Raw genomic sequence first — 25,253 nt, forward strand, 5'->3', positions numbered from 1 at the left:
TAATTCAGGAGTGGAGTAAAAATTAATAATTTTATTGTTCACTGTTCCTTTGGAAGTTCTTGAATTGAGGAGTAAGATCACAGATGATGCTTTTAAAATGGACACTGCCATTACAAAAAGCAGCGATATATCTGGAATATTAAACTCCAGCCAGATAACATTAGAAGGAAGAAAGTAAATATTGTCAGACTGTCAATCCTGGATGTGATTAACAGCAGAATCCCAACACCGCAGTCACTTATGTACCTGCTGGTGTACCACCAGGTATTGTGACCAAGTGAATCCCTTCCCACACACTGAGCAAGTGAACGGCCTCTCCCCGGTGTGAATTCTCTGGTGTGTCACCAGGTGTTGTGACTGAGTGAATCCCTTCACACACACAGCAGGCGAACGGCCTCTCTCCAGTGTGAATACACTGGTGTGTCAGCAGGTTACATGAGTGACTGAATCCATTCCCACAGACCGAGCATATGAATGTCTTCTCACTAGTGACTTTACTGATGTCTCTGCATGTTGTTTAACTGAGTGAATCTCTTCCCACACACGGAGCAGTTTAACGGTCTCTCCCCAGTGTGAACTCACTGATGTATCAGCAGAGTAGTTGTCTGAGTGAATCCCATCCCACACACACAGCAGTTTAACAGTCTCTTCCCAGTGTGAATTCGCTGGTGTGCAGTGAGGTTAGATGAACACCTGAACCTCTTTCACAGGAAATTCAGCTGAAAGGTCTCCTCAGCGTGAACTAGCTGGTGTGACTGGGGGAGAATGACTGAGAAACACGGAGCAGATAATTTTCCTTTTACCGGTGTGACTGTCTATGGTTTTCCAGCTGTGATGGTAACTGAATCTCTTCCCACAATCTCTACATTTCCAGAGTTTCTCCATGGTCCCGGTGTCCTTGTGTCTCTCCTGGTTGGAGGAAACCTGGGATTACTCCCTGCTGTGAATGGTGTGATGGTTTTTCAGGCTGTGTTATTGGTTAAATCTCTTTCCACAGTCCGTTCACAGGAACACTCACTCGGGTATGTGCGTCTCGGTGCTTTTCCAGTCACACTGATGTTTCAAATCCTTTCCCACAGACAGAACAGACAAATATTTCTCCTTCCACATTGCAAGTCGATGATATTCAAGTCCTGATGAGTAGCATGACTCTTAAAGATCTTAAAATCCTCCCTTTCTGATACCTTTCTGATATGGGGCTGGTTTAGCACAGTGGGCTGAGCAGCTGGCTTGTGAAGCAGAACAAGGCCAGCAGCGCGGGTTCAATTCCCGTTCCAGCCTCCCCGAACAGGCGCTGGAATGTGGCGGGTCTTTTCACAGTAACTTCATTTGAAGCCTACTCGTGACAATAAGCAATTTCCATTTCCCTGTAAAAGGAGTTTACAGAAGTTCCCACTGTCAGTAGAGGGCAGCAATTCAGAGCAGACAATTCTCGTTTCTGTTCGGTATTTTTTTCCTCTCTTGATTCCCATTTAACTCCGTCTCACAAACTCTCCTTCAATCATTTTCTCCGCTGGTCACTGGGTTGTTGAAACTCCACCCACTCTGTTCCCTCACCAAGATGGTCACACACTTGCCCCGCTCGCTGAACAGTGCCAGCTTTATAAGGTCATATGAAATGGCAACAGCGTGGGCCATTCAGCCCCTCAGGCTGATCTGATTCTGCCCTTCATTCCACTTCTCTCCCCGTCCCCATAACCTATGACTGCCCAGTGGATCAAATATCAGAGTTACTAACTCAGCCGGTGACCCAGCCGCCCTGCTCTCTGGGGAAGTGAATTCTGTTTTAAAATGCTGCTCAGACCAGTGTGTTTCTGAAGTCCCGCCCACTCCCTCTTTCCTCACAAAGATGGCCACTCATGCCAAGATGGCAGCCGGTTAGCTGGGTAACCTGGGCCTGGCACTGGGGAAGAAGCCCTGCCTCATGATCTGCCCTGACTCCCACTCATACGATAGTGGCCGGTGAAACCCTTACTCCGGGCCTGTCATCGTATGCAGGCAGGGTAAACATGGGGCTTGAGGACACCATGGAGGCAGCCAATCTCCATGACACAGTCTCTGGAAACTCCTTCAGCCTCCAATTCTTCAAACATATGAAATAGGAGCAGGAGTTGGCCACTCGGCCCCTTGAGTCTGCTCCGCCATTCAATAAGATAATGACTGATCTGATTGTAACCTCAGCCCCACATTCCTGCCCACTCCTGGATAAACTTTCATCTCCATGTTGATCAAGAACATATCTAACTGTATCTTAAAGATATTCAAAGATTCTGCTTTTATTGCCTTTTGAAGGCGAGGGTTCCAGAGACTCTCAACCCACGGTGAGAAATAAAATCTCCTCAGCTCCATCTTAAATGAGTGACTCCTTTGTTTTAAATAGTGACCCTGAGTTCGATTCTCCGACAAGAAACATCCTCACCACACCCACCCAGTAAAACTCAGGATCTGAAAGGATCGACCAATTTGCCATTTACTCTTCTAAACACCAGTAGATATAAACCTAACCTCTCCAACCTTTCCTCAGAAGGCAACCAGCCCATTCCTGGAATCCGTCTCGTGAACCATCTCTGAACTGATTCTGATTCTACTGCATTTACATATTTCCTTCAGTAAGGAGACCAATACTGTTCACAATGCTGCTGCTAGGGTCTCTCAGTGCTGTTCACAATGCTGCTGCTGGGGTCTCTCAGTGCTGTTCACAATGTTGCTGCTGGGGTCTCTCATTGGTGTTCACAATGCTGCTGCTGGGGTCTCTCAGTGCTGTTCACAATGTTGCTGCTGGGGTCTCTCAGTGCTGTTCACAATGTTGCTGCTGGGGTCTCTCAGTGCTGTTCACAATGTTGCTGCTGGGGTCTCTCAGTGCTGTTCACAATGTTGCTGCTGGGGTCTCTCAGTGCTGTTCACAATGCTGCTGCTGGGGTCTCTCAGTGCTGTTCACAATGCTGCTGCTGGGGTCTCTCAGTGCTGTTCACAATGTTGCTGCTGGGGCCTCTCAGTGCTGTTCACAATGCTGCTGCTGGGGTCTCTCAGTGCGGTTCACAATGCTGCTGCTGGTGTCTCTCAGTGCTGTTCACAATGTTGCTGCTGGGGTCTCTCAGTGCTGTTCACAATGCTGCTGCTGGGGTCTCTCAGTGCTGTTCACAATGCTGCTGCTGGGGTCTCTCAGTGCTGTTCACAATGCTGCTGCTGGGGTCTCTCAGTGCTGTTCACAATGTTGCTGCTGGGGTCTCACAGTGCTGTTCACAATGATGCTGCTGGGGTCTCTCAGTGCTGTTCACAATGCTGCTGCTGGTGTCTCTCAGTGCTGTTCACAATGTTGCTGCTGGGGTCTCTCAGTGCTGTTCACAATGCTGCTGCTGGGGTCTCTCAGTGCTGTTCACAATGCTGCTGCTGGGGTCTCTCAGTGCTGTTCACAATGTTGCTGCTGGTGTCTCTCAGTGCTGTTCACAATGTTGCTGCTGGGGTCTCACAGTGCTGTTCACAATGATGCTGCTGGGGTCTCTCAGTGCTGTTCACAATGATGCTGCTGGGGTCTCTCAGTGCTGTTCACAATGTTGCTGCTGGGGTCTCTCAGTGCTGTTCACAATGTTGCTGCTGGGGTCTCTCAGTGCTGTTCACAATGATGCTGCTGGGGTCTCTCAGTGCTGTTCACAATGTTGCTGCTGGGGTCTCTCAGTGCTGTTCACAATGCTGCTGCTGGGGTCTCTCTGTGCCCTGTTCAGCTGCAGCTTAACCTCAATAATCACAACAATCACATTTTATTAGCTTTTCTAATTACTTGCTCCAATTACTGACACCTTCCTCATCCCCCACCCACATCCATCCCTCCACCATTGGCAGCCGTGCTTTCAGCTGCCGAGATCCGGAATACCTTCCCCAAACTTCTCTCCTCCTTTTAAGATACTTCTGAAAATCTATCCCTTTGATCAAACGTTTTATTTATATAAAATAAATTTAGAGCACCCAATTATTATTTTTTTTCCAATTAAGGGACAATTTAGCGTAGCCAATCCACCTACCCTGCATATCTTTGGGTTGTGGGGGGAGAATGTGCAAACTCGACATAGACAGTGACCCCAGGGCTGGGATTCAAACCCAGCTCCTCAGTGCTGTAGTCCCAGTGCTAACCACTGTGCCACATGCCACCTGATCAAACATTTAATAACCTGTGAAACAGCTTGGGACATTTTATGATGTTAAAGTTTCAGATTATAAACTTGAAGCTGCTGTTTCACTTTCAGTCAGGAACAGATCCCAGTTTTACACCAATCTCTGATCTGACAGCAGGTTTCCAGCATTCACCATTGCTCTCCCTGACTCTGAACACAGTTGTAAAGGAGCTTGTGTTCCGTGTCTCGGAGCTCTGAACCCGAGAGAGAGCGGCTGGGACACATTTCTTACACACCTCAGGATTAACCCACACATTCAATCCTCAATGTGATTACAGCAGCAATAAACAAGAATCCAATCTCTGCTTTCACCTGTGAACCCGTTGGTGTGTCAGCAGGTTAGACGACTGAGTGAATCCTTTTCCACACACTGGACAGGTGAAAAGTCTCTCCCCAGTGTGAGTACGTTGGTGTGTCAGCAGGTGGGATGAAGCAGTGAATCTCTTCCCACACTCGGAGCAGGTGAACGGCCTCTCTCCAGTGTGAGTGCGTTGGTGTTTCAGCAGGTGGGATGAACAAGTGAATCCCTTCCCACACACAGAGCACGAGAATGGCCTCTCTCCACTGTGAACTCGCTGGTGTGTCAGCAATGCGGCTGATCGAGTGAATGCCTTCCCACACACAGAGCAGATAAATGGCCTCTCTCCACTGTGAGTGCGTCGATGTCTCAGCAGATTGTCGCTGCTTTTAAAGCTCTCCTCACAGTCAGCACATTTATAAGTTCTCATATTGGAGTGAATACGCTGGTGTCTCAGCAGGTTGGATGAATTAATGAATCCCTTCCCACACATGGAGCAGGTGAACGGCCTCTCCCCAGTGTGAATTCGCTGATGTACAGTCAGTTCAGATGATTTCCTGAACCCAGTCCCACAGTGAGAGCATTCGAATGGTCTCTCGTCAGTGTGAACACGTTTATGGGACATCAGGTCCCCAGAACTTTTATAGCACTTCCCGCAGCCTGGGCATTTAAAAGGTCTCAGGTCACTGTGAACTCGCTGGTGTTGCAGCAGGTTGGATGACTCTCTGAATCCCTTCCCACACATAGAACAGGTGAATGGTCTCTCCCCAGTGTGACTGCGTCGATGAGTTTCCAGCTGGGATGGCCAATTGAACCCTTTCCCACAGTCCGCACATTTCCACCGTTTCTCCATGGTGCCAGAGTCCTTGTGTCTCTCCAGGGTGAAAGATCAGTTAAATCTTCATCCACACAGACACATGTTTCTCCCGCTGTGAATATTTTTCAAGCTTTGCAACTGGTTAAAACTCATTCCACAGTCCACCTACTGGCACACTCTCACTCGGGTATGTGTCTCTGAGTGCTTTTCCAGTCACACTGATGTTTGAAATCTTTTCCCACACACCGAACAGACAAACATTTCTCCTTCCATATCAAAATCCTGATGCATCAAATGGCTCTGTCAGATCTTGAATCCACTTCTATCCTGTAAAAGGAGTTGACAAATGTCATTATTGTAAGTCCTGGATAGAAATTTGAAACAGAAATTCCAGTTTCAGTGGAACATTTTTGATCCCCAATCCTCTTCCCAATACAGAATCCAGTTAAGTTTATTTCCTCCACTCCCAGTTTTCTATCTCCCACTTCTCTGACTTGGTTTAGTTCTCCAGCTTCTGTTTGCAGACTGAGAATAAAATCAATGAGTCCATCATTTTCTCTCCAGGTCACGGGCCTGAAGCCCACCTACCCAACATCCCTTCACTAAGATAGCCACACATGTACCCTGCTGGCTGGACAAGACTCCCCAAGCACCACAAGTGGTTAGCACTGCTGCTCCAAGGCGGCAAAGACCCGGGTTCGATCCCGGCCCCGAGTCACAGTCTGTGTGGAGTTTGAACATTCTCTCCGTATCTGCATGCATCTCACTCCACAACCAATGGCAGCCGGTTTCCAGGGTAAATCCCCTGCCAAGCCACCTCCGAACTCATCGATTCGGAGCGGAAACAAGTTATTCACGGTCCCAATGGATTGCCAATGAAATAGGAAGTCAGGACTGATCAGGGAGCTTTCCTTTCTTCCAATTAAGGGGTAGCACAGCAGTTAGCACTGTTGCTTCACAGCGCCAGGGTCCCAGGTTCAATTCCCGGCTTGGGTTACTGTCTGTGCGGAGTCTGCACGTTCTCCCTGTGTCTGCGTGGGTTTCCTCTGTGTGCTCCGGTTTCCTCCCACAAGTCCCGAAAGACATGCTGTTAGGTGAATTGGACATTCTGAATTCTCCCTTAGTGTTCTCGAACAGGCATCGGAATGTGGCGACTGGGGGCTTTTCACACTAACTTCATTGCAGTGCAAATGTAAGACTACTTGTGACAATAAAGATTATTAAAACAAAACCAGAATCAGTTCAACCACAGACATTAAGCCACAGCGTGCAGATGCCTGATGTGTCTGTTCAGCCCACCCAGCTCCCTTCATTTTATAACCCTTAATACTCTCGCCTCACAAACTTCAATCAGTCTCAGTTTTTTAAATTTTCTACTGACAGAATTCCAGATTTCACGATATTTTCTGTGAAGCGATTTCTGACATTGCTCCGAAATAGCCCAAGCTCAGTTAAATAAATAAATAAATATCACTGATTTGGACATTTAAATGGTGACAATTGTTTTACTCTTAACAGGTTATGTAACAAAATTTCAGAAACATAATAATTTGAGTAAAACACTGCAGAAGCTGGAAATGTGAAGTGAAAACAGAAAGTTGTGGAAATCCTCAGCAGGTTTGGCAGCTTCTGTGAAGAGAGAGAGAGTTAACATTTCCAATGCAATCTGATTCTTCAGAACTGAGTGTTTGCAGCATTGTGATTGTACTTTCCAAACATACTGAATGTGAACTTTGTGGTTCTTACTGATATCTGGCTGTAAATCTGATTTCAGACCTTCCTCTGAACACTTTTCAACCTCCGCTCCAGCTTAGTGTCCTTCACGAAAGACCCGGATAGAAAATCCCGCCACAAGATGCCGCCGGGTGACCCGGGGCCTTGTCACCGGAATGGAAACCCCACCCACTTCCTCTTCCCATACTAAGATGGCCGCGCCAGCGCTCCGCTCCCCGAACAAAAGACCCGACTACCATTCCCAAGGTGGTGGCGGTCGCCCGAGTGACCCGGGTTCTGTCACCGGGCAGGAAGCCCCGCCCAATCCTTCATCCCTAACAAAGATGGCCGCCGCAGCGCTCTGCTCCAAGCACAAAAGACCCGACTTCCTTTCCCAAGATGGCGTCCGGTCGGCCTGGTAAAACCAGACCTGGAATGCCCTCTTCCTCTTGGTCGGCACCTGCCATCAATCGCTGCCATTGTGAGCTGGAGCATGCGCAGTGCGGGTATCAAGCTGAACTCAGGCGGGTGAGTGGAGGCCCCAAACCGCCCAATAAGACCCATTGATTTTTTTTTGTCAGTCTGCAGACAGGAGCTGGAGAACTGAACCCAGGCAGAGGAGAGGGAGGGAGAGAAGGAGGGAGGGAGGAAACTGGGAGTGGAGGAAATAAATGGTGCAGATGGTGGAATGGGTTTGGATTTCATCCCAGGGAGGAGGGAGAGTGTGTGGGACGGGGATTTACAGCTTTGGGGGAACAAGAGAGGAAAAAATGTTCCAGAGAAACTAGAATTGTCTGTTCAGAATTTCTATCCTGGACTGACAGTGATGGCTTTTGTAAACTTCTTTTACAGGATATTAGAACATAGAACATACAGTGCAGAAGGAGGCCATTCGGCCCATCGAGTCTGCACCGACCCACTTAAGGCCTCATTTCCACCCTAACCCAATAATCCTTCCTAACCTTTTTGGTCACTGAGGGCAATTTATCATGGCCAATCCACCTAACCTGCACGTCTTTGGACTGTGGGAGGAAACCGGAGCACCCGGAGGAAACCCACGCAGACACGGGGAGAACATGCAGACTCCGCACAGACAGTGACCCAGCGGGGAATCGAACCTGGGACACTGGTGCTGTGAATCCACAGTGCTATCCACTTGTGCTACTGTGCTGCCCACTATAAAAATTTTGAGCAGCTAATTATTTTTCTTTTTTCCAATTAAGGGGCAATTGTGCGTGGCCAATCCACCTAACCAGCACATCTTTGGTTTGTGGAGGTGAAACCCATGCAGACATGAGGAGAATGTGCAAACTCCACATGAACAGTTACCCAGGGCCGGGATATTAGAAGCAGAAGATTGACTGACAGAATACTCAAACCAAACATCAAGATCTGACATAACCTCTCAATTCTTTAGAACCTGAATATCATTGGTCTTTGAATGTGGAAGGAGTAATGTTTGTTCAGTTTGTGGGAAAAGATTTTAAACATAAGTGTGATTGGAAAAGCACTGAGACACACATACACAGTGAGTATTCCAGTGAACTGACTGTCGAAAGTGATTTAACCAGTTACACAGACAGAAAAACCATCACACCATTCACAGTGGGGAGAAACCGTCCATGTGTTCTGCATGTGGACGATAGTTCAACTTGTCATTCAATCTGGAGAGACACAAGGACACTGGCACCATGGAGAAACTGGAAATGTGGGGACTGTTGGAAGGGATTCAGTTACCCTTCTGAACTGGAAATGCATCAACGCAGTCACACTGGGGAGAGGCCGTTCACCTGCTCCACCTGTGGGAAGGGATTCACTCAGTCATCCAGCCTGCTGACACACCAGTATGTTCACACTGATCAGACACCTTTCAAATGTTCTGACTGTGAGAAGAAATTTAAAAGCAAAAAGTATCTGTTGAGACACCAACACATTCACAGTGAGGAGAAGCCATTCACCTGCTCATTGTGTGGAAAGGGATTCACTGCTACATCAAACCTGCAGAAACACCAGCGAGATCACACTGATGAAAGACCTTTTAAATGTCCAGACTGTGGGAAGTGCTTTACAACTTCCGGGGAAGTGACCTGTCATCAACGTGTTCACACTGACGAGAGACCATTCAGATGCTCTCACTGCGGGACTGGCTTCAGGCGATCATCTGAACTTACTGTCCATCAGAGAATTCCCACTCGGGAGAGGCCATTCACCTGCTCTGTGTGTGGGAAGGGGTTCATTCAGTCATACCACCTCTTGAAACACCAACAAATACACTCTGATATTAAACCTTTTAAATGTTTTGCCTGTGAGCAGAGCTTTAGAAGCAGCAATGGTCGAGTGATGTATCAGCGAATTCATACTTGGGAGAGACCCTTTACCTGCTCGGTGTGTGGGAAGCGATTCACTCAGTCACACAAGCTGCTGAAACACCAACATATTCACTCTGATATAAAACCTCTTCGATGTTTTGCCTGTGAGCAGGGCTTTCGAAGCAACAGTAGTCTAATGATACACCAGCAAATTCACACTGGAGAGAGATTGTTCACCTGCCCCGAGTGAGGGATTGGATTCACTGACTGACAACTTATGCTGAAACACCAGCGACTTCATGAGTGTCTGCAGGGATTGGATTCAGCTGTTTTGCTGCTGTCAATCACATCCAGGACTGAATGTGTGGGTTAATCCTGTGGTGTGTAAGAAATGTGCCTCAGTCGCTCTCTTCCATGGTTCAGACCTCGTAGATACAGACATAAGGCTCCTTTACAACTGTGTTTAGACTCAACAAGATTAATGATGAATGCTGGAAACTAATACTTTAGTCCAGGAATCAGAGTTTATCCAAAAAGGGGGTCGATATCATTGGTGATTTTAAAGCAGTTTATGAAAAAACAACAGTTTAGAATTGGTACATCAGCTAAATCGGCAGAAAATAGATGTGACCCACAACATGTGAGAATGGTTTACTGGTCCTGGATCAGGGAGATACTGATCTCCGAGGCTGGAGGTGACATTCTCCTCGGAATGGTTTACTGATCCCGGAGCAGGGGGCTGCTGATCTCCGGGGCTGGAGGTGTCGGTGTCCTTGGAATAGTTTACTGATCCCGGATCAGACACTCGGACAGATGGAGTTGATCTCCGGGGCTGGAGGTGACAGTCTCCTCGGAATGGTTTACTGATCCCGGATCAGACACTCGGACAGATGGAGCTGATCTCCAGGCAGAGGTGACAGCCTCCTCAGAATGGTTTACTGATCCCGGATCAGACACTCGGACAGATGGAGCTGATCTCCGGGGCTGGAGGTGACAGTCTCCTCGGAATTGTTTACCGATCCCGGATCAGACACTGGGACAGATGGAGCTGATCTCCGGGGCTGGAGGTGACAGTCTCCTCGGAATGGTTTACTGACCCCGGATCAGACACTCGGACAGATGAAGCTGATCTCCGGGGCTGGAGTCTCTTGTGTTCTCCTTCCTCTGGATCCAGTCAGAGTGTTTGGTGTTAGTCTGAATCCAGCACCGATCACTTTGAAAATCTTTCCTGTCCAAAGTGATTTTCCTGTCGAACCTTTTTAACCTTTACTCAGACAGTTGGTTTATATTCGGGTCGTCAGATCCAACCTTCTCCAGTTTAGAAATCTGGTTTCAGGGTTTGTGACAGAGAGAACAGGCCTGTGCTGTGTGTGTCACCCAGCAAGCTGCTGTGGAAACATTGTTACTGAGAGCCAGAGAGAGCTCATTCTATTCACATTCAATGAATTTCTGACAGTTATGAACAAGAGATGGTGAATTTTTTTACAAAATGTGCTGTCCAATCAGAGATTAGTGTAAAGCTGTGATCTATTCCTGACTGAAAGTGAAGTTTCCAGCTGAGAATCTTCGGTCTGAAGTTTCCGAGTTTTTGTGACATTCCTGAGTTTTCCAATGTGAGGCAGCGACAACAACAACTGGCATTTACCCATCAACAGGTTAAAATGTCGGAGACCCTTCACAGAGGGACAGAAGCTGGGTGGAAAAGGTAAGGAGACAGGTCATGACGACGGCTGTGCAGGTGATGTCTGCTGCCTTGAACAGGATGACAGATACTTCAACACGTCACTGATCTCCACCAAGCTGGTCAGCAGCAGAGTGGGAGGAATGATGTGACGCTGGTCCAGGAGAGGGGTGGTGGAGGAAGGAGACATGGAACTGGGAACTTCACTCAAAGAGCTCCCACCTTAGACCCATTGTCCCCAAACCCACAGGCAGTACCCAACACGCCGCCCCGTCTCCAGCTGAATCTGCCCGGCACAGGTACAGATGGGTCAGTCTGTCCCAGGACCCTCGGGGGCTCTGAAACCTAGAGGGTGGAGACCACAAGCCTCTGGGCAGTGAGAGCAGGGATGTGACCAGCCTGTCCCTACCTCTGCTGAAACCACACAGGATGCACCAAGTCGAAGCAACAGGAAGGGTCTGGGCTCCAAATTGTAATTCACCAAGTGTCTGAAATGGGGGTTTGACAAGATATGAAGTTTCTTTATTCAACAATGATGCACAAACTGTATTGACTGGAACCACCTCCATCTCTTGTCCGTTCTTACATCCCGGGGCCAGCTCAGCCTTTCACTGAGTTCATGCTGAATGTGAATCCAGGCTGGGGGCCATGGGTGGATGTGCAATGGGAGGATGAGTGGGTGAAGGAATGTTCAGTGAACAGGGGGGGGGGGGGGGGGGGGAGGGGGGTTGGTGCTGCTGGTGGGAAGTGTTCATTCTGAAGGAGTCCCACCTGAAACAGAGACCATTCATTTCTCACTTTGAGATGATCGAGCTGCTGTCTTTCCCCATTTCTGTTCAGTTTTTCAATATTTATATATTTGAATCTCGACTGAAACATATTCTGGTTGTAACGCTGAGATCCAGAGGATTTGAAATCTGTTAAAGTCAATCCCCATCGAGTGCACAGGAGGACTCAACTGGTCCGAACTTTTTATGTTAGAAATAAACCAAGATCTTATAAGATGTTTATCGGAGAATTGATTTTCTCTGAGACGAGGGATGGTGAAAATCAGTCCCAAAGTTCAGATTTGGGCCTTGAGCCTGGGGCCCACGTACATGGAGCGCCATTCCCGGATGTCCTTCATCCCTGATTTTAATCACATCCCAATTGAGGGCTATTAGCTGCCTGGACACTAATCTCTGGAATTTCATCCCGAAACCTCCCCACTTCATTTTCCACCTTTAAAACTCTCCTCATAACCAAACTCTTTGACCAAGACTTTGGTCATCGACCCCAATGTGTCCTCATGATCTTGTGAAACTGCTTGATACATTTCATTATGTTAAAAACTCATTATAAATAGAGCTGTTGTAGCTCAGTGAGATCTGATCACTTACTGAGTGAGTGAGTCTGTATAAATGTAACTCAGATACACACAGCTTGTGTCATAGTTCAGTGAGATCTGATCACTTACTGAGTGAGTGAGTGGGTCTGTCTAAATGTAACTCAGATACATGCAGCTTGTGTCATAGTTCAGTGAGATCGTATCACTTACTGAGTGAGTCTGTAAAAATGTAACTCAGATACATGCAGCTTGTTAAAACAGTCCTGGGAGGAGGAAGTTCTGAGCTGCCCGCTGGATTTCTGTTCTCCACAATTGGGAAAAGGTGATTCTTTCCCAATGTTAGAAATTACTAATAAAGTTGTTAAAGATGATTTGTTGTTGTGAGCTGGGATATTTGGTAGAATGAGAATGAAGGAGTGGGATTGAGCCACAGTCTGAGTCACCAGTTTAAGGACAGGGGGAGAGAGAATCTGGAGAGGAGAAAAGAATCAGGAGGAGACTGGAGACTGAATCTGGGACAATGAGCAGAAAGAGAGGGGTGTGTGTGGGACTGAGATTCATATATTTGAGAGAATGCACCATAGAAACTAGAATGGTCTGGTCTGAATTTCTATCCTGCATTTACACGGAAAACCTCTGTAAACTCCTTTTACTGGGAGTTAGAGGGAGAGGATTTGCAGACAGAAAATTCAAAGTAATAATCTTGACAAGATCTTTCAGAATGATTTATTTCATGTATCTGATCATGAAAGGAGAATGATTGATCTCTCTGTGAGGAAAGTTTTAAACAATAATTTTGACTGAGAAAGTCTGGGACACACTGACACAAGGTCCAGCAGTGCATCTCGGATTCAAACATGTCATCAGACGTGCAGCAGTTCTGGTTTAGTGTCAGACGTTACCAGGGAGAGGAATGGAGCTGGTAGCTCGGGAATGAAAACAATGACTTTGGTTTTCCCAATATTTAATTGGAGGAAATGTCTGCACATCCACCACTGGATATCAGACAAACAGGCTGAGAATTTAACAGAAATGGAGACGGGGAGAGAGATGGTGGTTATGTAGAGCTGTCAGTGCAAATGTGACAACTGACACTGTGTCCAGATGGTGTTATTGTGGGAGCATGTGGACGAGAAAGAAGAGGAGACAAGACTGGGTCCTTTGGTAACACCAGAGGTAACTGTGCGAGTGGGAAGGGAAGACATTACAAGTGATTCTCTGACGCTAATGGAGAAGAATGGAACCAGGAGAGAGCAGCCCCACCCAGCTGGGTGACAGTGGAGAGGTGACGGAGCAGAATGGTGTGGTCGACCTTGTCAAAGGCTGCAGACAGGCTGAGGACAGAGGGGAGGTTTATCTTTGTCACAGTCACAGAGGATGTCATTTGTAACTTTGATAAGAGATGATTCAGCACGGTGACAGAGCAGAAACCTGATTGGAGGGATTCAAACATGGCATTCTGGGAAAAATGGACAGGGATTTGGGAGAGGTGAGGGGTGCTGGAGATGGGGCAGTAATTTGTAAGGATGGTGGAGTAAAGGGCTTGCTTTTTGACAAGGGTAGAATGACAGCAGAAGGGGAGGGACAGTACCTGATAGAGAAAAGATTCAACAAAGTCAGTGAACATGGGGAGGTTGGGTGATCAGTTTTGTGGGAATAGGGTCGATGGAGCTGGAGCTGGGTCTCATGGACAAGATGAGCTCTGAGAGGGCATGAGGGGAGATGGGGGAGAAAGATGTGGGTTCAGGGCTCGGGAAAGGATGACATTTAGAGACAGTTTGGTCCGGTGGGCTCGTGGAACGGAGGGAAGCAGCAGAGGGAGCTGATCGGATTTACTCAATCTCAGTCACAAAGAAACTCCACAAGCTCCTCACACTTCTTGTTGGTGATGAGGATGGAAGAGACAGGGGAGAGCGAGAGTACTTCAAAAGGAACTAACTTGTGTCAGAGATATTAAAAAGTTTCAACACACTGCGTATTTTGCACAAATCTAATTTATTTGACTTTTAGCGTGAATATGAGTCCCTGTAACTGGGCTGCAGTTCATTACCATCAGCAGAACCAGACCCCAATGAACACGGTTCAGTCCTGGGTGTGATTAACGGAAAATTCCAATCACTGTAGTTATTTATGAACTCGCTGATGTCTAAGCAGGCTGGATGAGGTTGTGAAAGCGTTCCCACACTGGGAGCAGGTGAACGGCCTCTCCCCAGTGTGAATTCCCTGGTGGGTCAGCAGGTTGGATGACTGAGTGAATCCCTTCCCACACTCGGAGCAGATGAAAGGTCTTGTGCCTGTGTGAATTCGGCGGTGGTCGGTGAGTTGTGATGATCGTCTGAACCCAGTCCCACAGCGAGAGCATCTGAATGGCTTCTCGTCAGTGTGAACACGTTGATGGTACATCAGTTCCCAGGAACTTTTAAAGCCCTTCCCACAGTCTGAACATTTAAAAGGTCTCTTGTCTGTGTGAACTCGGTGGTGTCTCAGCAGGGTGAATGAGGTAGAGAATCCCTTCCCACACTCGGAGCAGGTGAAAGGCTTCTCCCCAGTGTGAATTCTCTTGTGCGTCAGCAGGTCAGATGACTGAGTGAATCCCCTTCCACACTTGGAGCAGATAAACGGCCTCTCCCCGGTGTGAATCCTCTGGTGCACAATGAGTTGGGACAATCGACAGAACCCAGTCCCGCAGTGAGTGCACCTGAACGGTCTCTCGTCAGTGTGAACACATTGATGGAGCAGCAGTTCCTGGGAACTTTTATAGCACTTCCCGCAGTCTGAGCATTGAAATAGTCTGTCATCTGTGTGAACTCGCTGGTGTCTCAATAGGTTGGCTGAAATAGTAAAACTCTTCCCACACTTGGAGCAGGAGAACGGTTTCTCTCCAGTGTAACTGCGTTGATGTGTTACCAGCTCTGATGGGGAAATGAATCCCCTCCCACAGTCCCCACATTTCCACTGCTTCTCCCCAGCTTGTGTCTCGACAGACCTGATGTTTGGCTGAAGCCTCGTCCACACACACAACACGTGTACGGTTTCTCCCCACTGTGAATGGTGCTGTTTCCTTCCATGTTCAAAATCCGCTGATATTCAGGTTACGGTAAATGGAGCAACTGGAGCTGATCCTGATGTGATGAAGTTTCCCGACTGCAAATCCTCCCCTTCGAACACCCTGTGAAACTGATTTAAAACAGAAAACAGGGAGTGAGGGAGAACCCACAAAAACACAAAGGCAGGTTGTGAAATTGAGCTGAATGAATCTGGTCATTTGTGGGGCCGGCACTGGGAAAAAGTGACCATGAAAACTGCTGGATTGTTGTAAAAACCCAACTGGTTCACTAATGTCCTTCAGGGAAGGGAAGCTGCCAACTGGTCTGGACCTACACAGGACTCTGACACTCTGCAAGATGGAGAGAGAAAGGGAGTAGTAGAGGCTGAATGATAGAAGCAAGTATTTAATATATCTTCAGAACAAGCAGAACTTTGACAGAATCCCCCAAACGATCGACCTCCACCACCTGGAAGGAGCAGGGTAGCAGGAATATGTGAACACCATCATTTCCAAGTTCCTCTCCATCTCGCACACCATCCTGACTTATCAGACACACACTACTAGATGAACAAAGCCATTGTCTTCATTCCTGGTTACAAACTCCAATCCCTCACCTCCAACTCTATCTCTCTCCCTGGGAACTGTCTGACACTGAATCAGACTCTTCACAATCTCCAGCATATTTCACCCCAAGCTGTGTTTCTGTCCACATATCACTGTCACCGCCTATTGCCACTCAGTAACTTTGTCCAGTTGTGTCCCTGTCTTAGTTCATGAGCTGCTGAAACTCATCCATTCCTTTGTTTCCTCTAAACTGGACTATTCTAATGTGGGTCTTGTCGATCTCCCATTTCAACTTCACAGGAACTGGAGATCATCCACAGTTCAGCTGCTCCTGCCCTCACTCTCACCAGGTCTTGTTCAACATCACCCCTGAGCTCCCTCACCTACAATGTGGTAATCGCCAGTCCGACAATCCTCTGGGTTCATCGAATTGTGACCCTCCTCCGGCTCCAGTTCCTCCCCTGTGCTCACAATCTCCTCCCTGATCTGCCTGATCCCCTTCAGTCCGTCTCCACCAGCCACACTGAGCATGCGCAGAACACAGTACAGCCCTGCGTCCTCACCCTGGGTTCCTTCAGTCACCGACAGGGGACTTTCTGACCTATTGGGAATTCTGTGTAATCCCACTGCCATCAAGATCAAACAGTGAACAGGCAAACCTTTTCCCCAGTTGGTAAAAGGGAAGATCCATGGATGAGGGGGATAGTGGACAGGAAGCAGAATCTGAGGTTCAGACATTGTACTGAATACTCACAGCATTAGCACATTAATCTGATAGGAGATCAGTTCCACACGAGAAGACAGCAGTGTGAAGCCTCCTGAGATTCTGGTCCCTTCCCAGTCAGTGATTACTGGAGCTGGAATACAGAAAAGAGTTGGAATAAATTCAGGGATTTATTTGTTCAGTTTTACAAATGGGTCTGGAGTCACATTCGAAGTTTGTGCAGACTGTGAGTACCTGGCTTTATTAACCCTCCCTTTCCAGAACTTGGGGGAAGGTGTCTGGTATTCAGGACAAATATTACAGGAACTATTTTAAAACTTATGTCGTCATTTGCACTTTATAATTACGGGTCATGACTAAAGCATTCATTGGGACCTATTTCTTATCACATGAGTTAGTTAATACATCAGGGGTCTGAGCTGCATAAATAGAGGTGTTGAGCACAAAAACAAGAAATTATAAAGTCCTGGTTAGATCACAAGATTACATCCAGCTCTGGTCACCAGTCCTTATGAAGGATATGAGGATCCTTACAGAGTGCTGAGGAGATTCAGGATGGTTCCAGGAGGGACGTTAGCGGCAAGGTTAGGTTGGAGAAACTGGGGTTGTTCTACACAGAGCAAATGAGATTGAGGGGAGATTGATGGAGGTGTACAAAATTAATACAGGCATAGATCAGGTCGATAAAGAAAAGCTGTTCACATTAGCTGATGGTGCCTGAGATGCAGTGGGAAATGTGAAGAAGACCTTTTTTTACACAGAGTGATAACCTGGATCTCACAGCCCTGGAGGGTGGTGGAAGTGGAAATGATTCATCACTTCACAAGAAGAAGGATGATATACTGTGCGACTTTTATCAAGGATCTGGCTGCATTAATTGCACGCTGGACGATTGCGTCATATATTTGTTTTTTTTAGATTTAGAGTACCCAATATTTTTTCCAATTAAGGGGCAATTTAGTGTGTCCAATCCACCTAGCCGGTACATCTTTGGGTTGTGGGGGTGAAACCCACGCAGACACGGGGAGAATGTGCAAACTCCGCACGGACAGTGACCCAGAGCCGGAATCGAACCTGGGACCTCAGCGCCGTGAGGCAGCAATGCTATCCACTGCGCCACCGTGCTGACCCGATTGCATCATATTTTAATTGTCTGCCCCCCTCCCACTCTGACCTCTCTGCCCTTGGCCTCCTGAACTGTTCCAATGAAGCTCAAAGGGAGCTCAGGGAACAGCAACTCATCTTTCCCTTTGACACTTTACAACCATCAGAACTCTGCAGTGAGTTCAGCAGTTTCTGCAGCAACAGAGGTTTCAGCATCTGTAACTCTCCCTGAAAAGGTGCCGGAACCCCGGAACCCAAGAACCCCTCCTAACCTTTTTGGACACTAAGGGCAATTTAGCATGGCCAATCCACCTAACCTGCACATCTTTGGACTGTGGGAGGAAACCGGAACACCCGGAGGAAACCCACGCAGACATGTGGAGAACGTGCAGACTGCACAGACAGTGACCCAGCGGGGAATCGAACTTGGGACGCTGGCGCTGTGAAGACACAGTGCTAGATACTTGTGCTAACGTGCTGCCCAGGACAGGGAGAGGGTAGATATAATTAATGGAATAGTGCTAAAGATTGTGCAGGGACACAGGGGACTTTTATCTCTGCTTTTATCTCTGAAGTGACAGTATATATTCAGAGAGTAGTTAGCAAAGCAGTTCTGTCGAAGGATCATTTAGATCTGAAAATTAACTGATTCTCTCTTCACAGATGCTGCCAGATCTGCTGAGTTTATCCAGAATTTTCTGTTTTTATCTCAGATTTGAAAAGTGGAGCTTGTTCAAGGAACAAATACTGCGTGTCCTTGATAGGTAGGTCCCTATCAGGCAGGGAGGAAATGGCGTGTGAGGGAACCATGGTTCACAAAAGAGGTTGAATGTCTTGTCAAGAGGAAAAAGGAAGCTTATGTAAGGATGAGAAAACAAGGTTCAGTTGGGTTGCTTGAGGGTTACAAGGTAGCAAGGAATGAGCTAAAAACAAAAGGGCTTAGGAGGGGGTGCATGAGAAGTCCTTGGCGGGTCGGATCAAGGAAACTCCCAAGGCTTTTTATATCAGAAATAAAAGAATGACCAGAGTGAGGTTAGGGCCGGTCAAGGACAGTAGTGGGAACTTGTATATGGAGTCGGAAGAGATAGGAGAGGCGTTGAATGAATACTTTTCTTCAGTGTTCACCAAGGAGAGGGGCCATGTTTTTGAGGATGAGAGTGTGATACAGGCGGCTAGGCTGGAGGAGGTAGATGTTCTGAGGGAGGATGTATTAGCAATTTTGAAAAACCTTAGTGTCGACAAGTCCCCTGGGCCAGATGGGATATATCCTAGGATTCTTTGGGAGGCAAGGGATGAGATTGCAGAGCCTTTGGCTTTGATCTTTGGGTCCTCACTGTCCACGGGGATAGTGCCAGAGGACTGAAGAGTGGCGAATGTTGTTCCTCTGTTCAAGAAAGGGAATAGGAATGACCCTGGTAATTATAGGCCAGTTAGTCTTACTTCGGTGGTCGGTAAGTTAATGGAAAAAGTTCTGAAGGATAGGATTTATGACCATTTGGAAAGATGCAGCTTAATCCGGGATAGTCAACACAGATTTGTTAAGAGTAAGTCTTGCCTCACAAATTTGATTGAATTCTTTGAGGAGGTAACAAAGTGTGTAGATGAAGGTAGAGCAGTTGATGTCGTATACATGGATTTTAGTAAGGCGTTTGATAAGGTTCCCCATGGTCGGCTCATGAAGAAAGTAAGGAGGTGTGGGATAGAGGGAAATTTGGCCAATTGGATAAGTAACTGGTTATCACATAGAAGACAGAGGGTGGTGGTGGATGGAAAATTTTCAGACAGGAGACCAGTTACCAGCGGTGCACCACAGGGATCAGTGCTGGGTCCTCTGCTATTTGTGATTTTTATCAATGACTTGGAGGAGGGGGCTGAAGGGTGGGTCAGTAAATTTGCTGCTGACACCAAGATTGGTAGAGTAGTAGATGAGGTGGAGGGCTGTTGTAGGCTGCAAAGAGACATTGATCGGATGCAGAGCTGGGCCGAAAAATGGCAGATAGGAGTTTAACCCTAATAAGTGCGAGGTGATTCATTTTGGTAGGAAAAATTTGAATGCGGATTACCGGGTCAACGGCAGGAGGAACAGAGAGACCTCTGAAGGTTGTCACACAAGTGGATAGAGCTGTGAAGAAGGCCTCTCGTGTGTTAGCGTTTATTAACAGGGGGCTTGAGTTTAAGAGCTGTGGGGTTATCCTGCAACTGTACATGACCCTGGTGGGACCACACTTGGAATATTGTGTGCAGTTCTGGTCACCTCACTATAGGAAGGATGTGGAAGCATTGGAAAGGGTGCAAAGGAGATTTACCAGGATGCTGCCTGGTTTGGGGGGTAGGTCTTATGAGGAAAGGTTGAGGGAGCTAGGGCTTTTCTCTTTGGAGCAGAGGAGGATGAGAGGCGACTTAATAGAGGTTTATAAGATGATGAGGGGGATAGATAGAGTGGACGTTCAGAGACTATTTCCTCAGATGGATGTAGGTGTTACAAGGGGGCATAACTGTAAGGTTCGGGGTGGGAGATATAGGAGGGATGTCCGAGGTAGGTTCTTTACTCAGAGAGTGGTTAGGGTGTGGAATGGACTGCCTGCTGTGATAGTGGAGTCGGACACTTTAGGAACTTTCAAGCCGTTATTGGATCGGCACATGGAACACACCATAATGATCAAGCTGGGATAGCTTGATCTTGGTTTCGGACAAAGCTCGGCACAACATCGAGTGTCGAAGGGCCTGTTCTGTGCTGTACTGTTCTGTGTTCTATTTCAAGAACCCACAGTATTTTACTTTTATTAAATTGCCTCTTGAGCTGATAAATGGTGTTAATGAGCATGAAATAGAAGTTTTACTGCTTTATAAAGCTCTGATTCAGCCACAATTTGAGTATTGCATCCATTTTTGGTCACCACTCTTTAGGAAGAATGTGAAGGTTCTTGAGAAGGTGCAGAAGAGATTTTGCATAATGGTTCCGGCAAAGGAGGTAGGTTGAGGGGAGATTTGATTCAGGTGTAGAAAATTCTGATGGGTTTAGGTAAAATAGACGAAGAAAATCTGTTCCCATTCACTGATCGTACGAGGACTCGGGGGACACATCCAGGTTGTGGGTAAAAGATATGGGAGATGTGAAGCAGACCGATTTTACAGTCAGTGGTAATGACCCTAAATTTACGGCTGAGGGGAGGGCAGAAATGGACATGATGAATATTTTCAAAAGGAAATTGGATAAATATTTAATGGAAATAAACCTGCGAGGACTGAGGGATGGAACAGGGGAATTGGACTGACTGGATTGCACTAGAGAGCTCGCATAGCCTCACTGGGCCGAATAGCCTCTGCTGTGCCACAATGACTCTCTGGCTATTTTCTTTTTAAAAAAATATATTTTATTCGAGTTTTTTGGCCAAACATAACAATACGTAGTGTTTCTTTTACACAACAATAAAGCAATATAAATAGCCGTGGCCAGTTTTAAACAAATAAATAAATAATATATATAAACAAAAACAAAAGAAAAACAAAACTAAATGGCAACTGCCTTGTCCAAATTAAATACTCTCCAAAATTACAATCCAACAGTCCAATATACAATTACATATACCAAATACCTATACATGTACAATAACATCCCTGAGAGTCCATCCGATTCCTCCCCCCCACCCCCCCCCCCCCACCCCCGCCCCCCTGGGTTGCTGCTGTTATCTACTTCTTTTCCATTCCCTCTATCTTTCTGTGAGGTAGTCGACGAACGGTTGCCACCGCCTGGTGAACCTCTGAGCCGAACCCCTTAACACAAACTTAGTCCGTTCTAACTTTATGAACCCTGCCATATCGTTTATCCAGGTCTCCACCCCCGGGGGCTTAGCTTCCTTCCACATTAACAATATCCTGCGCCGGGCTACAAAGGACGCAAAGGCCAACACGTCAGCCTCTCTCGCCTCCTGCACTCCCGGCTCTTCTGCAACCCCAAATATAGCCATCCCCCAGCTTGGTTCGACCCGGACCCCCACCACCTTCGAAAGCACCTTTCCCACCCCCACCCAGAACCCCTGTAGTACCAGGCATGACCAGAACATGTGGGTGTGATTCGCTGGGCCTCTCGAGCATCTCGCACACCTATCCTCTACCCCAAAAAATGTACTAAGCCGTGCTCCAGTCATATGCGCCCTGTGTAGCACCTTAAATTGTATCAGGCTTAGCCTGGCACACGAGGACGATGAGTTTACCCTACGTAGGGCATCCGCCCACAGCCCCTCCTCAATCTCCTCCCCCAGTTCTTCTTCCCATTTCCCTTTCAGCTCATCTACCATGATCTCCCCCTCGTCCCTCATCTCCCTGTATATGTCCGCTACCTTACCGTCCCCCACCCATGTCTCTGAGATCACTCTATCCTGCACTTCCTGCATCGGGAGCTGCGGGAATTCCTTCACCTGTTGCCTCACAAAAGCCCTCAATTGCATATACCGAAATGCATTCCCTTGGGGCAACCCATATTTCTCCATCAGCGCTCCCAAACTCGCAAACGTCCCATCTACAAATAGAACTCTTAATTGTACTACCCCAGCTCTTTGCCATGCTCCAAATCCCCCATCCATTCTCCCCGGAACGAACCTATGATTGTTTCTTATCGGGGACCGCACCGAAGCTCCCGTCCCTCCCCTATGCCGTCTCCACTGCCCCCAAATTCTCAATGTAGCCACCACCACCGGGCTTGTGGTGTATTTCTTTGGTGAGAACGGCAACGGCGCCGTCACCATTGCTTGCAGGCTAGTCCCCTTGCAGGACGCCCTCTCCATTCTCTTCCACGCCGCTCCCTCCCCTTCTCCCATCCACTTACACACCATTGAAACATTGGCGGCCCAGTAGTACTCACTTAGGCCTCTGGCTATTTTCTATGATCACACCGTATAATTTAACTTTGGGATTCAGCAGTGGCACAGTGGTTAGCACTGCTGTCTCACAGCATCAGGGACCCGGGTTCAATTCCGGTCTCTGTGTGGTATTTGTACATTATCCCGTGTCTGCGTGGGTTTCCTCCGGGTGCTCCGGTTTCCTCCCACCGTCCAAAGATGTGCAGGTTAGTGGATTGGCTATGCTAAATTGCCCCTTAATGTCCAAAGATGTGCAGGTTAAGTTCTGGGTTATGGGTATAAGTTGGGGTGGGATGGAGGAAGCATAAATGGATAGAGTGCTCATTTGAAGGGTTGGTGCAGACTTGATGGGCTGAATGGCCCCCCTCTGAACTGCAGGGATTCGATGATCTTATCAAGGAAATCTGTGCTCTGCACCCCCTCTGAGGCCATTCTATTCTCCTAAGGTTTGTTGCCCGGAGCTGAGCTTTCAAGGTATGGTCGGACCAGGGTTTGTGAATCTCGGGGCTTTTCCAGTCACTCTGGGACCTGTAATCTTCTCGCACAGACAGAACAGACAAACATTTTACCTTGCACACCCAGATGCTGCTGATATTCAGGTTCGGATGTATCGCTGACTCTGTCAGATCACAATGTGATGCTTGATTTAAGTTTCCCATCGATCAATCCTCCACTTCTAACTTCCTGAAAAAGAAAATTACAAAGCCCTTCAACTGTTAGTCTAAGATATAAATTGTCTTGGTTTCAGTTTGCTATGTGTAAATCCTCCCCTACTAACCCCCTGTAAAAGGAGTTTCCAGGATCCATCACTATCAGTCACAACATTCTCTCCTCCTGCTGACAGGACAGGGAGCACTGCGCATGCGCCCTGCTGCAATATGGCTGCCGTTATTCTGCGCCTGTGACACAGAGCAGCCCAACCAACACAGAATCAGTAGCTTCTTATTCGGGGTTTGAGGCATTCATTCTGTGTTTATAAAGCCCCCCCTCCCAGCCACTTCGCTGTCTCTTCCCCCACACCTTGCTCAGTTCATCAGATCATTTTTTCGCTCGCCGCTCAAGTCCAGGAACGTACCGCACTGCGCATGCCCCAGTCAGAGACCACACTGCGCATGCTCTAGTCAGAGACCGCACTGCGCATTCTCCACTTACAGCTTGGTGGTGCGCCTGCGCAAGAAGCTCCTGCGGGCTGAATGGGACACAGTCTTCCACGCGGAGAATGCTGGGTATATATCCAACCATTGAGACGCAATATTGCTCAATCAAAATTGTTAATTTGTGATCCGATTTCGATTGGAGCCACATGCCAAGATGTCACATTATTAAACTAATTGATACAGCATCCAAAGTGCATGTGAAGTATCTGAATGATACTAAATGGGCGGCACGATGGCATAGTGGCTAGCACTGCTACTTCACAGCGCCAGAGACCCGGGTTCAATTCCGGCCTCGGATAACTGTGGGAAGATTGCAGTTTCTACCTGAGTCTGTGTGGGTTTCCTCTGGGTGCTCCGGTTTCCTCCCACAGTCCAAAGATGTGCAGGTTAGGTGGATTGGCCATGATAAATTGGTGTCCAACAGGTTAGGTGGGTCATCAGGATAGGGTGAAGGCGTGAGATTAACTTGGGTGCTCTTTCCAAGGGCTGGTGCAGACTCCAATGGCCTCCTGCTGCACTGTAGATTCTATGATTCTTCCTCCAGTGTGACTGAGCTGTTATGTCAGCAAATAGGATGACCGAGTGAATTCATTTCCACATTTGCCTGGAGGCACATTCACCTTGGATGCCGCTCTGCGGAGTGAGGCGACTCTCTGTGAGCTCTACCAAACAGATCCTCTTTTTACATCTTTTATAATCGTACTAATCTTTTGAAACTAATTGAACACTAACATTATCACTAACCTTTACTCCTGCATACATCACCCGATGCTGGTGTCTATGTATTTACATTGTGGACCATGTGTTGCCCTTTTATGTATTTTCTTTTTATTTTATTTTCTTTAATGTACTAAATGATCTGTTTGAGCTGCTCGTAGAAAAATACTTTTCACTGTACCTCAGAATCCAAAGAATTTTGTGGTGGGATTTTACACCTGAGATTGAAGCTCAGTCAGTGATTTTAAATCCTTCTTCTAATGAGTTCCGTATTCTGAGCACTGTTCAGTTAAAGAAAAGCAAAAAAGCTACAGATGATGGAAATCTGAATTAACAACAAAAATAATAATCGAATAATATTCTTTATTAGTGTCACAAATAGGCTTACATTAACACTGCAATGAAGTTACTGTGAAAGTCTCCTGGTCACCACACTAAGGCGCCTGTTTGGATACACTGGGGGAGAATTTAGAATGTCCAATTCACCTAACAAGCACGTCCTTTGGGACATGTGGGAGAAAACCGGAGCACTCAGAGGAAACCCACGCAGACACGGGGAGAACGTGCAGACTCCGCACAGACAGTGACCCAAGACAGAATCGAAATACCCAGCAGATCTGGGAGTGTCTGTGGAGAGGGAGACATGGTTTACATTTCATGTCTAAGATCTTTTGTCAGAACTACACTGCAGCAGCACAGATCTGAAAGATCAACTGTTTCTCAATCCCCAGATGTTGCCAGATATGCTGGGTATTTCCAGTATTT

The 25,253-nt window shown here is 47.3% G+C and overlaps 2 protein-coding genes and 2 long non-coding RNA genes across 4 annotated transcripts; 1 reads left to right on the forward strand and 3 right to left on the reverse strand.

The window, feature by feature from the left end:
• Positions 1 to 11: 11 nt before the first annotated feature.
• Positions 12 to 7,154, reverse strand: LOC140419434 (uncharacterized). The gene is made up of 2 exons (XR_011945787.1): positions 7,031 to 7,154; positions 12 to 5,611 (listed from the first exon to the last, which is right to left on the reverse strand). It is a non-coding gene; the product is annotated as an uncharacterized lncRNA (long non-coding RNA).
• Positions 7,155 to 7,802: 648 nt separating this feature from the next.
• Positions 7,803 to 9,556, forward strand: LOC140417862 (uncharacterized). The gene has a single exon (XM_072501303.1). It carries the CDS (start codon positions 8,453 to 8,455, stop codon positions 9,554 to 9,556), a length of 1,104 nt encoding a protein of 367 aa, XP_072357404.1. The 5' UTR covers positions 7,803 to 8,452.
• A 4,747-nt stretch (positions 9,557 to 14,303) lies between these two features.
• Positions 14,304 to 16,458, reverse strand: LOC140417863 (uncharacterized). Its single transcript, XM_072501304.1, has 2 exons — positions 16,311 to 16,458; positions 14,304 to 15,394 (listed from the first exon to the last, which is right to left on the reverse strand). The coding sequence occupies exons 1-2, from the start codon at positions 16,456 to 16,458 to the stop codon at positions 14,439 to 14,441; spliced, it is 1,104 nt and encodes a 367-aa protein (XP_072357405.1). The 3' UTR covers positions 14,304 to 14,438.
• A 48-nt stretch (positions 16,459 to 16,506) lies between these two features.
• On the reverse strand, positions 16,507 to 23,699 carry LOC140419437 (uncharacterized). The gene is made up of 3 exons (XR_011945790.1): positions 23,635 to 23,699; positions 23,184 to 23,298; positions 16,507 to 16,784 (listed from the first exon to the last, which is right to left on the reverse strand). It is a non-coding gene; the product is annotated as an uncharacterized lncRNA (long non-coding RNA).
• Positions 23,700 to 25,253: the final 1,554 nt, after the last annotated feature.

The sequence above is a fragment of the Scyliorhinus torazame genome, chromosome 5 (assembly GCF_047496885.1).
Source record: "Scyliorhinus torazame isolate Kashiwa2021f chromosome 5, sScyTor2.1, whole genome shotgun sequence".
Taxonomy (NCBI): Eukaryota; Metazoa; Chordata; class Chondrichthyes; order Carcharhiniformes; family Scyliorhinidae; genus Scyliorhinus; species Scyliorhinus torazame.

Bases quoted from the DNA above. Each gene is read 5' to 3' on its own strand.
- LOC140417862 (XM_072501303.1), top strand. From the start codon at position 8,453: ATGTTTGTTCAGTTTGTGGGAAAAGATTTTAAACATAAGTGTGATTGG.
- LOC140417863 (XM_072501304.1), bottom strand. From the start codon at position 16,458: ATGCTCAGTGTGGCTGGTGGAGACGGACTGAAGGGGATCAGGCAGATC. The intron at 15,395-16,310 runs GTGAGGGAGCTC...CCTGAATATCAG, and splicing joins TGGCGATTACCACATTGTAG to CGGATTTTGAACATGGAAGG.